The sequence below is a fragment of the Desmodus rotundus genome, chromosome 3 (assembly GCF_022682495.2).
Source record: "Desmodus rotundus isolate HL8 chromosome 3, HLdesRot8A.1, whole genome shotgun sequence".
NCBI lineage: Eukaryota > Metazoa > Chordata > Mammalia > Chiroptera > Phyllostomidae > Desmodus > Desmodus rotundus.
The window spans coordinates 113,667,072-113,680,974 of record NC_071389.1 but is presented as its reverse complement, the minus strand read 5'-3'; the positions used below and the strand labels follow the sequence as shown (position 1 = coordinate 113,680,974).

At 40.1% G+C, this 13,903-nt stretch overlaps 1 protein-coding gene across 8 annotated transcripts in view; it reads left to right on the top strand.

The window, feature by feature from the left end:
- The window catches only part of SPATA13 (spermatogenesis associated 13), a 357,951-nt gene that overhangs the window by 221,275 nt on the left and 122,773 nt on the right, over positions 1 to 13,903 (top strand). Inside the window, exon 1 of one of the 8 annotated variants that reach the window (XM_045194573.3) lies at positions 4,660 to 5,320. The exons of 6 other annotated variants lie outside the window; for them this stretch is intronic. Coding sequence is in view for 1 of the 2 variants with exons in the window: in XM_053920876.1 (XP_053776851.1) it covers positions 13,532 to 13,594 (63 nt within the window). In the remaining variant the exon portion in view is untranslated. Of the gene's footprint in view, positions 1 to 4,659; positions 5,321 to 10,740; positions 13,595 to 13,903 lie in introns of those variants that run through there. One more of the 8 variants, XM_053920876.1, reaches the window with a different exon arrangement.

Genomic DNA, 13,903 nt, shown 5'->3' with positions numbered 1-13,903 from the left:
TACAAGAGAGACATCAGTTGCCTCTCATATGTGCCCTCTCAGGGGACCAGACCCACAGCCCTGTCATGAGCCCTGACCGGGAATTGAACTGGCAGCCTTCCACTTTAAGGGACAATGCCCAATCAACTGAGCCACACTGGTCTGGGCTCACCTGGAATTTTGATAGGAATTGCATTGAATCTATAGATTAATTTGTAAAGTGTTGCCCTTTTAAAAATATTAAGTTTCCAGTCAATAAATACATTTATTGAGGTCTTGTTTAGTTTCTTTCAACAGTGTTGTATAGTTTCCAAAGTATAAATTTTGTGCTTCTTTTATTAAATTTATTCTTAAGCAATTTATTCTTTTTGATGCTATTGTAAATAGAATTGTTTTCTTAATTTCCTTTTTGGACTGTTCACTACAAGTGTATAGAAATGCTATTGATTTATTTCCATATTTATCTTTTATCCTGTAACCTCCTGAAATATTTTTAGGCCAGTAGTTATTTTAATGTTATCCTTAGGACTTTGTACATATAAGATCATGTCATATGAGATAGTTTTACTTCTTCATTACCAATCTAGATGTCTTTATTTCACTTTCTCACCTAATTGCCCTAGCTAGTGGTGACAGCAGGGATCCCATCTAGTTACTTGACCTTGGGAGGGAAAGCATCCAGTCTTTCACCATTAAATTTGATGTTAACTGTGGGAGTTTTGTTGATGCTTTGTATGAGGTTGAGGAAGTTAGTTCCCTTCCATTCCTCATATGTTGAGTGTTTTTAGCATGAAGGGAAGTTAACTTTTCAAATGCTTCTTTGTATATGTTGAAATGATCATTTGTTTTGTCATTTATTTATACGGTGTATTACATTAAGTAATTTTTCAATGTTTAATCAACCTTGAATTTCTGGGAAAATCCTGCTTGGTCCAGTTATACATTACACAATTATAATGGTGTATACTTATTTTTATATGTAGATAGGTTTGGTTTGCTAGCATTTCGTTTAGGAGTTTTGTATCTATACTTATAAGAGCAGTTGGTTTTTCTACTCTTATGATGTCTTCTTTTGGTTCTGTTATCAGGGCAATGCTGTCCTCGTATTGAGTTTGGTACTGCTCCCTCCTAGTCTATTTGAAAGACTTTGCAAAGAATTGGTTTTAATTCTCTAGCTTTTAATTCCTAAAAGAAAGAACCAACAAAAGCATTTTTGAAAATGCCTTCATATCTTCCTTTCTCTCTAGTCCCTCTTAACTGTTCCAACTTTCATGGCCTATTCTAGTTGGATCCCAACTCCTCTGTGAAGCTTTCTTTCTCTGATTACTCTTGCCTGTGAAGATGCTTTCACTTCTAAACTTCCCTCATTAACGCTAAGCCCCTGCAGCACACTTTTTTATGTACTAGGTTGTTATAATCTGCAGTGTTTCTTCAGTCTACTACACTGAATATGAACTTTGAAAAAAAATCCTCACCCTAGAATGTGTGCATTGATTTTAGAGAAAGAGGAAAGGGGAGAGAGAGAGAAAAACAGAGAGAGAAACACCCATATAAGAGAGAAACATTAATCGGTTGCCTCCCATATACAACATAATGGGGATCAAACCCTCTACCTAGGTATGTGCCCTGACTGGGAATCAAACCTGCAACCTTTTGGTGCACAGGATGATCCTCCAATCAATGCGCCAGCCAAGTGAGCCACCCTGCCAGGGCTGAATATGACCTTTTTGAAGGCGGTGCCTGGGTTTTCAATTTCACGCATTGTACAGAAATACCCAACACGTAGCAGCAAGTAAAAGTGGAACATTTTATCCAATTACAAAGATTCTGAAAAAAACTCTTTTTTAAGATTTCCTAGTATTTGTGTGTGTATGTGTGTGTATACACATATATATGCATTATGTGTCTGTATATGCATTTCCACATAAGTACGGACATTATTTCAAACATAGACTGAAATGTAATTAAAAGAGAATTTGGGAGGCTGTATTGCTGGGCTCCAGTCCTGGCTCTTTGATATAAATACATTTTTCCCTCAGTCTGTTCTCTCATATATAATATGGAAATAAGTGTGAGGATTAAAATAAAATCTATAAATGATGTAGTCTAATACTTTGTATACTGAATAGATACAATTATAATTGATAACTTAAGCTCCTTTTAATGGATGAATCTATATTAACCATGTTTTAATATTATTCTAGTATTCCCCATGTTCTCATATTAGAAATAATAATTTTTTCAGTCTTCAATTTTGTTTAATGCTGATTAACTGAAATTTTTTTTGAATGAAATTCCTTGACAAAGGGATACTCTTTTTTCCTATTAATTCTTTCGAATATCTTTGGAATCTCTTGTTAAAAACTAATTTCTCATTACCATAAATACTTGAGGAAGTGCTTAAAACATGGGTTCTGGAGTTGGACTGCCTGGAACCCATAAGAGAAGTTAGTCTGTGGTTTTCAGGTATTCACTAGCTGTGTGACTCTCCCTGCCTCCTCTTCTGTCACTTGGGATGAGTACCCACTTCCTAGACCCTTCTGAGGATTTAAAGAGATACTCAGTAAGATATACTTAGCATAGGACATTGCATTTAGTAAGTAAGGGCTGAATATAAGTAATTGTGCCCTTTATATTCATTATATTCAGTATTCAATAAATGTTTAAAAGTGAAAAGTTATGTTTGTTATTCACTTGCTTGTGGAAAGCTCCTCTTCCAGGTTTTTCTTCTTCTGTAGGAAGAATTCTGCATTGGGAAGGAGGCTTCGCTGGATGAGATGCAAAGCTATTTCTAGATAGGCTGACAGTCTTAGAGTCGGGAAGGGTCTTTTTCCACTACGCTTGGTTTAAAGGTGAGATTATTGAGGTTGCAAAACTATGATTTTATGGTTATGTATCTATCCACCTTAAGCTATATCCCTTACTTTTTTAAAGCCTTCATTTGGAGTAATTATGTGTGCTTCCAATAGTGTTAAATATAGTTAGCTGTGCAGACTTGATCAGCATTAGAAAATTCGCTGTGTTATTCTATTTCATCAATCAGGCCCATTTGACAAAGTCTAATCCATTAAATCAAATCCAGTGAAACCCAAAGGAGCTACTGGCCTTGGTGCTCGAGGATGAGTGGCATATGGCAGGCCCGTTATTTTCCTCACCGCATTTGGGGTCAGAGTGTATGAAGCTTCTGAACAAAGATATCTACTCACCTATGTTCCTTATTCATGGTAACTTGCCTGAAAAGGCAGAGAAAGATTGCCACATATGTGCATGACCTCCAGGTAGATAGGTTAAAGCCTTTTCTTGAGTTATTTCCAGTACTGCTTCAGGTACTCTGTCTCTTACTAAGTGTAAATTTTTTCATCTACTTTTCTTTCAGTTACTTGTTGAGGTTGTTTTAGGAGAGCATTGAATGTTTCAAATTTAAAAATCACATGAATTGAACATAAATTTTTAAAATCTAAGTCAGATATAATGAACACAAATTTCCTCAGGATAGACATAATTCTTCACTACTTCCCTTTGGAAAACTGCCATCAGAGCAAACCAAGATTGGCAGCAGCAGTAAAACATTTGGCCAGGGCACTATCACTCCCTACCTTAGACAGGGAAAAGCATAAGGTCCAAAAGTTGTACGTCTCTCCACATGGAGAGCATTCAAAGAGATCCACGTCAAGGCTTTCATTACTGTATAATGTTCTCCATTGACTAACAGTGACCTGACCTGTCAGCTGACAGAAGAAGGGAGGTGACCTTTATTCCTGTCTACACTGGGGTTAGACGTTTGGAGCATTTATTCTAATCCTGAGTTTGTTCTGAGGACTTGTATTCATGTAAGCTACCTCTGAAATGGTGCTGCCACAGTTTTTCATATATTGGTTCATTTCCTACACATCACACACTGAGCAGACGAGTGTGATGACAAAGTGTGTAGGAGATTGAAGCTCCTACTGTGTGTAGGAGATTGAAGCTCAGTGAGATTAGGGAACTTGTTAAAAGTCACCCAGAGAAGCTAATTTCATTCAGAGGATTGTTGTGAGAAGAAACACAGTGCTAAGTGAAGGGTGACCAGTGCTCTGTAATTTCTTCTCCTTCTTCTTAAACTTTTAGCATTTATTTTATGCTGAATTACTTCTGAGCTACTGTAACTTTTCGTTTCTTCAGTTTCTTCAGGGATCTCTTTTTCTTCTGAGCAACCACCTCTTCTGGTTTAGGAACAGTCTGCTCCTTTTTCAGTAGGATCATCCCAACATACCCAGGAACTCTGTAAGGTCCACACCACATCTTGGCAGCTTCGTTCACTTGGATATGCTCAATAGCCAGAGAATCTACATCTGAACCTTAAGTTCAGCATTGCTCTCTGCATTTTTAACTACATATAGCAAAACTCAGCACTCTTTTTGGGCCACCAGCTCTGCATCTCATCCCACTGTTTGGCCTGGGCTCACCTGCCAGCTCCACCATTGTAATGACAGAATGGCACACATTGCGTCTGTAAAGTGACATCCTTCAGATACTTGGTGGCTTTGCAGATGCGCACACCCCTGATGGCCTGGGCATTTTCAGGAGTGTTCTTAAAGTGAACATGAAGATTTGAACCTCTTGATTTGCATGATTTTGTGGTGTTTTCTGGGTCAAGTGAATAACGAACCATTTTCAGAGGTCACCTCAGGCCACTTACAGGAAGAATGTGAATTTCTTCTTTATTTGTGGTATATATTGACTGCCATGTTTCAATGACTGATTTTGTATAAATAGCTATCTGGCATCAGTGTTTCCTGAGAATGGCTTATTTTGAGAAATCAATGTTTAACTCATTTGAAAGTTGAAATTTCATATAGAAAATTCTCTGGGAAGATTTTTGGTTCTTTCAGAACCCAAGTAGTCAGACTGCTTTTCTCCTAAAAGGAAAACCAGTCAGCTCAACAGAACCTGCCCTTGCTGAGTGGGTCAGCGATGGGCCCGGCAGTCCTTAGCCACAGGCCACTTAGTTAACAAGCAAATGTCCTCACATTGTAGGAAAGTGGGGGAGAAAGCATGCAAATAGGGGCAACCAACTTGCAAAGTTTACCACTTTCTTCTTCTGGTTCCTGGTTTTGGTTTTTTTAGAGTGTATATTTAACTTGTTGATTTTTTCCTCTGATGTAGAATTGCTGTTATACATTAACTTAATGCCAGGCAACAGCACAAACTTACAAATCACACTGGTGAGTATTCTGTGCAGGACAAAGTTCAAAGCTCTGATAATTTTGTGGTCTGAGTTCCTGCTGAGCGACTCGGCCTAAAATAAAATCATACCTACTGTGGTGTGACCTTTTCAGTGGCCTTTTGAAGACTTGGAAAGGTAGGATGGGTCCAGCCTATTGCTTTAAAATGAAACAGTTCTTTGGTTATCTGAATGAAGATCAGAGTTAAAGGAAAATCTATTATTTTATTATTGGTTTGAGTTTAAGGTTAAGTGGCAGAGTCTGCAGAAAATGACCATGGCTTTACTGTTACAGAATTTGAGTAGATATATTACTCATTCCTCAGGAATCAGTCTTTTGAAAAGAGTATTCATGTAGTATTTTTTTGCGTCTCTAGGGGACCTACTCTGTATTTATTACCAGTTTCAGCATTTCCTCCTTTGTGTGACTTAATGTAAGCCTTTCCTAATAATGGTGACCAAAGTACCTCACTGTGACATGTGTTTGTGGCACTGAGTAGAAGATAGTTTGCATTACAGAAGACTATACAATAAACGCTTTTTTTATAACAGTTTCCAAAGCACATAATAGGCACTCAGTAAAATTTCATTGCTTGCTTTATGAAAGATATTTTCACAAGGGATTTATTTATTGGCAGTATGTGGCCATCAGTATGATTTTAAGGGGCCCATAATTTAGATATTCCTGATTCTAGGCTATAATTTATTTTCAAGTTACCTGGAAATCTGATTGGTAAGAAATAAACCAATGCAGAGAATTAAGGGACTGAAATTTGAAAGGGTCAGATTAACCTATGACTTTTATTTTACCTCTGTAAATAATTCTCCTTTAATTTAAAATTCATTAGTAGCCTTCTGTAATTTTTGACATTATGATTATTGACAATTCAGTATAACTAGTCTTTTAATATAGTCACATTTCAGAAAATTTAAACAAATCACTGGTTTTAACATAATATATAAACATCATACTTTAAAGATTATGTGATGCATTGTATTGAAGGTTTCTAATTATCTGGATTTAACAAGATTTCCAGAGAAATTATATATATAGATAGAGAGAGATTGATTTTAAGGAATTAGGCCATGCAGTTGTGGGGGCTGGTAAGTTCAAACTTTGCAGGGCAACTTGGCAGCCTGGAAATTCTGGCAGGGGTTGCTGTTGCAGTGTTGAGTCAAGGCTATCTTGAGGCTTTTGAATTTCTTCTTTTCTCTTAAGTCCTTCTACTGATTGGATGAGGTTCACCAACATTATGGATGGTAATCTGCTTTACTCAGAATTTACTGATTTAATTGTTTTTTTTCTTTTTTTTTATTGTTGCTCAAGTACATTTGTCTCCATCTTCCATCCCCCTCCCAGCACCGCCCCCTCAATCCTTCCCCGCTTTGGCTTTGTCCATGGGACCTTTATACATAAAAATACCTTCACAGCAACATCTAGACTAATGTTTGACCAAACAGCTGGGCACCATGGCTCAGCCAAGTTGACACATAAAATTAACCATCACTACTGCCAAATGGGAAAATGTGACTGTTACAGTTCCCCTGTGGATGTGGAGAAGTCACCTTTCCTTCACTTGCTCACGTGATGTACAGTTAATTACAAGGTAAAACTGGAAAAATTAGAAGGTTAGGGAGTAACCGCAGGAAAAAGTAAATGCCATGCTAGCAATCAGAAATTAAGTGTGGAACTACCCGCCAAGATGGAGGCATAGGTAGACACACTATGCCTCCTTGCACAACCAAAAGAAAGGACAACAACAAATTTAAAAGCAAAAAACAACCAGAACTGACAGAAAATCAAACTGTAGGGAAGTCCAACAACCAAGGAGTTAAAGAAGAAGCATTCATCCAGACTGGTAGGAGGGGTGGAGACAGGCAGCCAGGTGGAGAGGACTCACAGTAAGGCTGCAGCTGGCAGACCTGCAAAGTGGTGGATTGTGGATTGGGCGGTCCCACACTCATGTGCAGATAAACTGGGAGGAACAATAGGAGGGTGAGACAGACCAACCCAGGGTTCCAGTGCGGAGGGTGGGGGGGGGGGGAAATAAAGCCTCAAAACCTCTGAATGAAAACACCTGTGGGGGTTGAGGCAGAAGCAGAAGAAACTCCCAGCCTTACAGGAGAGTTTGTTGGAGAGACCCACAGGGTTCTAGAATGTACAAAAACCCACCCAACCAGGAATCAGCACTGAAAGAGCCCAATTTGATTGTGGGTAGCAGGGCAAGTGACTGAAAACTGGCAGAGAGCAGAACAAGCACACTGTTCCCTCTCTGACCCCTCCCCCACATACAGTGTCACAACACAGCACCATGTGTTGCCCTGCCCTGGTGAACATCTAAGACTCCGCCCCTTACTAATAACAGGCACACTGAGACAAAAAAATATGGCCCAAATGAAAGAACAGATCAAAGCTCCAGAAAAAATACAGCTAAGCAACAAAGAATTAGTTAACCTGTCAGATGCACAGTTCAAAACACTGGTAATCAGGATGCTCCAGAATTGGTTGAATATGGTCACAAATTAGATGAAAAAATGAAGGTTATGTAAAATGAAATAAAAGAAAATGTACAGGAAACCAACACTGATGGGGAGGAAACTGGGACTGAAATCAACGGCTTGGAGCAAAATGAAGAAAGAAACATTCAGCCAGAACAGAATGAAGAAACAAGAATTCAGAAAAATGAGGAGAGGCTTAAGAACCTCCAGGACATCTTGAAACATTCCAACATCCAAATCATAGGGGTACCAGAAGGAGAAGGGGAAGAGCAACAAATTGAAAACTTATTTGAACAAACAATGAAGGAGAACTTTCCCAATCTGGCAAAGGAAATAGACTTCCAGGAAGTCCAGGAAGCTCAGAGAGTCCCAAAGAAGCTGGACCCAAGGAGGAACACACCAAGGCACATCATAATTACATTACCTAAGACTAAACAGAAGGAGAGAATCTTATAAGCAGCAAGAGAAAAGGACACAGTTACCTACAAAGGAGTTCCCATGAGACTGTCAGCTGATTTCTCAAAAGACACCTTGCAGTCAAGAAGGGGCTGGCAAGAAGTATTCCAAGTCATGAAAGGCAAGGGCCTACATCCAAGATTACTGTATCCAGAAAAGCTCTCATTTAGAATGGAAGGACAGATCAAGTGCTTCTCAGATAAGGTCAAGTTAAAGGAGTTCATCATCACCAAGCCCTTATTAAACGAAATGTTGAAGGGACTTATCTAAGAAAAAGAAGAACAAAAATCTGAACAGTAAAATGACAGCAAACTCAGAGCTATTAACAACCAAACCTAAAACAAAAACAAAAAGAGACTAAGCAAACAACTAGAACAGGAACAGAATCACAGAAGTGGAGATCACATGGAGGGTTATCAGTGGGAGAGTAGGTGGGGAGAGAGGGGGGGACAGGTACAGGGAATAAGTAACATAAATGGTAGGTAGAAGATAGACAAGGGGAGGTTAAGAATAGTATAGGAAATGTAGAAGCCAAATAACTTATATGTATGACCCATGGACATGAACTGAAGGGGGGGAATGTGGGTGGGAGGGAGTGCACAGGGCAAAGGGGAATAAAGGGGGGGAAATGGGACAACTTTAATAACATAATCAATAAAATGTATTTAAAAATAAAATGATAACTATATTTCAATATAAAAAAAGAAACAGTGTGACTAAGGACAGAAGTTTAGGTATGTCAAGGACTTGCAAAGCCTTATGTCCTGTAGTTGCAGGGACTGATAACAATCTTCCAGCAGAAAAGGGAGATGGAGCAGCAGCAACAAGCCAGCAAAATTGATGACGGAATACCCCAGAGTCCCAGAACCGAACACACAGAACTTCAGCAGTACACTCTGATTTATAATTCCAGCAGAAACGATGTTAGGTTGTTCTCAGGATTGAAATCATGCTACTTAGTTAGCTAGGCCCAACTGCTGAAGAGACTTTACCTTTGAGAGTTTCTCAGCCTCAATTTTTGGAAGCAAAAACAAAGTATCATAATGTAGGAGGCACATTCATTTTCTGCATGGAAAATACAGGTTTGGGAGAGAAGTGCTACACGGGGCAGCTTGTTTGAAATGGGCAACAGAACTATTGAAAAAAAAATGATCAAATTGAGAGAAAAAGAATGAATGAAAGAAAGCCTTGCCAAAAGATAGGGTAGGAAAGGGTAGTGTACTTGACTTTAGTATATCCTCAGGAAATTCTAAATGACCAATTTACCAAGAAAGTAATTTCATTTCTCCAGTCTCACATGCTGGTTAGTTAAAAGAGCCTCAGTGTGGGTTAGATGAGTAGGTGCAGGCTTATGCAAACAGAGCAGAATCAACAAAGAGCCTTTTATTCATCCCTTTTCTTTAGGAGGTTGTTCCAACAAACACCAACTTCTGTTAGGACACTTTGACAGGTAACTACTTTGTTCAAAGCATTGTCACCTGTACCATTACTGGTCTTGCACTTCCAGGCATTCAGAGCCCATTAATTCTTTCACTACACAGAGAAATGGGAAAGTAATTGGCCATACAGATCTCTCTTTCTGTTGCAGAATCATCCCTGCCCCAGGGTTTTGCCTGAGTCATTCCTGGAGTTCAGCGCGGCCCTCACAGGTCTTCATCTTCAGGGGGCTGTCTCTGTGTCATCCTAGTGATCTGCAGTTCTCAGCTTTGTTAATGCACAGTCATTGCCCTGTCTTTCTGCACCCTCCTGTTCCAGAAGCTTGGCAGGGGTGAGAAAAATCGCTGTCCTTCTTCCACACCATGCGTTTATTTCTGAAGCCCTGGCATTTGATGTCTTGGATGTATCTCATCCAAGTAAAGAAAGTACATTCTAAGTTACAGAGTAATCTCTTAATTGTCAAATCAATGGCCTTTTCTTGGTATTTCTTGATTCTCTGCAACCCTGACCATTGTTAATCTCTGCCTCCTTGAAACTGCTTGGCCACTATGCCACCTTTTTTCCTAGTCTGCCTCTGTCCTTTCCATCCCCATGCCAGCTCCCCCTCCTCCTCCTCTTGGCACTAACTGTGGGTGTCTTCTGGGATGTTGGTGTCCATCACTCTCTTTCTTCTTAGCTCCAGCCATTCCCACAGCCTCATACTCAGCTTGTCTCCACTCCCTCTCCATATCTTATTTACACCAGTGTCTCTTTTCAGTCAAGACCTGACGTTCTCTGGCTGTGAGTACATGTTTAATGTAGTGGCACTTGGGTGTGGAATGAAGGCACAGCTATCTTCTTCTCAGTAGGACTGAGTCCCCTGCCATAGACTCCTTAGGACAGAGTTTGTCCATCACTCCCAGGGAGTGTTTGGGCTCAGGGTGGTAGAAAAGCAAAGGGAAGGTTTGGTTGTAGGAGGGGCTGTCACGTGAGGCAGATCTTAATATCTCGTTGGATTTTGAGAGGCTACCTGGGCAAAAAAAGAAAAAAGGCCTCCAGCCTGGGTGGAATAGCATCACCAGAGCCAAGGGAGCAGGAGGCACTTTCAGAGGGAAGCAGGTAGGTTGGGCTGATTGAGGCCTGGAGCATCAGGACAGAAACAACAAGAGATGAAACAGTTCCACTGTGCCTTTGCACAGCATAGGAACTCCTGAAAGTTTGAAAGTAAGAATGGGTGTGAATGATGAGAACCCTGAAGGCCAGACTGAGGAAATTGAAAATGGGAAAAAATTACAATAAAAATTAAAAAATAACCTGGCTGGTGGCTCAGCAGATTAAGTGCATCCTGGGAACCAATAGGCCACTGGTTCAATTCCCAGTCAGGACACACGCCTGGTTATGGACTGTGTCCCCAGTGCGGGGTACACAAGAGGCAACCACACATTGATGTTTCTCTTCCTTTCTTCCTCCCTTCCCCTCTCTCAAAAAATAAATAAAATCTTTTAAAAAATTTAAAAATTCTGAAAAATAAATTAATGAAAAAAAAAGAAAAAATAAAGGAAATTGCTTTTTAATTCAAGAAGTGATAGGAGCCATTGGAAGTTGTTGAGCAGCGTGTTGCCTGTGATTGGGATGCACTTTACAAAACATTACCCAGTGTTTGGGTACTGCGTGAATTGGGAAATAGAAAAGTGGAAAAGTGATAACAGGTCTTGGTGAGAAGTAGCTCTGGGTTGGGGCAGGGGCAGAGGAAGTGGGTGTGAGGGAATGATTCCAAAGACCTGGGGAGTGGGGGTGGGAAATAGGTGAGGACATGGAGAGAAATGAAGTCCAGTATTCTCAACGCTGTGCATGTGGACAACTGGGAGAATGGAGGTAATGTTAACAGAAGGTGAGTTGAGGTTTTGTTTGTATTGGGGGCAGCTGAAAAGAGGACTTACACTTGGTTGAGTCTGAGTGCCAGAGGTGAATCCTGCTGAAGGTGCTTTCCACTATTATGAGAGTTAAACCTGGAGCTGAGAAGAATGGGTGGTGGAGTGATCTCTCAGGCATAAGTAGCTAGAGGAACGAGTGAGTTGCATTTGGAAACTTGGGCCTGGGCAGACAAATGGTGTGATGAATGGAGATGGAGAAGGAGCAACCAGATAGGAATGAGAAGACTCAGCTGACAGTGGCATCTCAGAAACCAGAGCAGAATCCATTGTTCCAGTGTCTGAAACCACAGGGAAGTCACATTTTTTCTTTTTCCTGGGAAGAGTGCATTCAGTTTGGCACTGAGCAATGCATTAGTAAAAGTAGCAAGAGCAGTTTCAAGAGTGTAGGGAGGCTTCTGCCCGAGTAAAAATTCAGCTGTTCACTCATTCAGTGTTCTACTGCACGTCAGTCATCGCGCTAGATGCTGAAGCTACAATGGTGAGCAAGATCGACGCGGTCTTGTCCCTCACAGAGTTTCCAAGCAGTGCACAATAAGATAAGTAACTAATCATAGAACTGTAATACACTGAGATAATTCTAGAAGAGAGGAAGTTTTGAGAATTATAGAAACAAAAAGAGAAGCTGAAATTCAAAGTTTATAGAGGAGACTGACATTCTCAGTTGTTGAAGTTCCAGGTCCATCTTCCCTTCTTTGCATCCGTGTTTCACTAGACTAACACTAGTTTATTCTACAGCTGAATCACTTGTACACCATTAAAAATTCTACCTGCTTAGCCCTGGCTGGTATAGCTCAGTGGATTGAGTGTGGGCCTGGAAACCAAAGGGTTCTGGTTCGATTCCCAGTAGGGCACATGCCTGGGTGGTAGGCCAGGTCCCCAGTGGGGGCCACATGGGAGGCAACCACACATTGATCTTTCTCTCCCTTTCTTCCTCCTTCCCACCCCCTCGCTCTAAAAATAAATAATTGGAAAATAGTTCTACCTGCTTCAAGGTATGTGGAATCTTGACTTCACCAGCAGGATATTAATCAATGATTTTATCTGTTCCTATACAAGGAGCTCACAATGGTTTCCAAATACGAAGGACAGTTGCAAAATGTTTGTTCATTGGAGGAGGAGGGAAAACCGTGCATAGGATGAATTATGACTCAATTCATGACAAGTGGACAATACAGCTTTTCAAAACAGTTCGCCTATTGCCCTCTCCCCTAGCCTCTGGCAACCACCAGTGTACCTTCAGTCTCCATGTCTATTCTTGACATTTCATATAAATGGAATCATGTCATATGTGGTGTGTATGACTGGCTTCTTTCACTGAGGACAATATTTTCAAGGTTGACGCAGGTATAGCATGTATGAGTATTTCCTTTTTTGTTCAAGTATTATTCACATCCATGGGTATATCATACTTGGTTTATCCCCACATCGGTTGATAGATATTTGGTTTGTTTCCACTTTTTAACTATTAGGAATAATGATACTATAAACATTCATATACAGGTTTTGTGTGGGCATATGTTTTCAGTTCTCGTGGGTATTTACATAGGAGTGGGATTGCTGGGCCACTTGGTAACTTTATGTTTAATACATTGAGGATCTGCCAAACAGTTTTCCAAAGTAACTACACTGCTTACGTTCCTACCAGCCGTGTAAGAGGCTTCTGCTTTCTCTACATCCTTGTCAGCACTTGTCTGGAATAGTTAAGTGTTATAGCACACTCCTAATTATTCTGGCACTGCTTATTTATAAGGTGGGTTTTCTAGCATTTTGGCTTCTCTTTCTCTGTCTCCCAAGTAACTGATTTCATTGGTTTTACCTTGATAATATCTAGTTTCACTTCCCTGGGTGCAGGAAGGGGGAGAGAATGTGAAAGAAGTTCAGTTGGTTAATGTAGGTACATATTAACCCCTGTTAACAAGTTGTCTGGAAAGATTTAATGGGGGAAACACTGGATGTGTTAGCTTACTTGATGTTTTAGATTAACGGCAAGTAGCTCTCTGTAGGACTGAGGATGATATGTACTTTATAAGTTTTGTTTTCATGTATGAAAATATTGAAAACTAATTATGTTCCATATGACCTGGATGTCCACTCTACAGGGAAAACTGTAAGTTAATTTTAGTGCATTTTAGTTTAATTCTTTTGTGCCGAGAAATTCAATGAAAGTGGCAGCACTAAACAATGCAGAGCCTTCAGTACAACTAAGGTGTCTGGGATAATCATTCTAGGAGTGTCCTATATTACTCAGATGTGTCGAGGAGTGTCATGGTCAGCACTTCTGTGTTTCCATGGACACCCGTGCCTTGATGGTGAGAACGAAGACATACTCCCAAAGGGCTGGGGCTTAGCATGAAGAGGACTGTTTCAAGAGAACATTACTTTGAACTGTCACACTACCATGTTTAACATTCACATG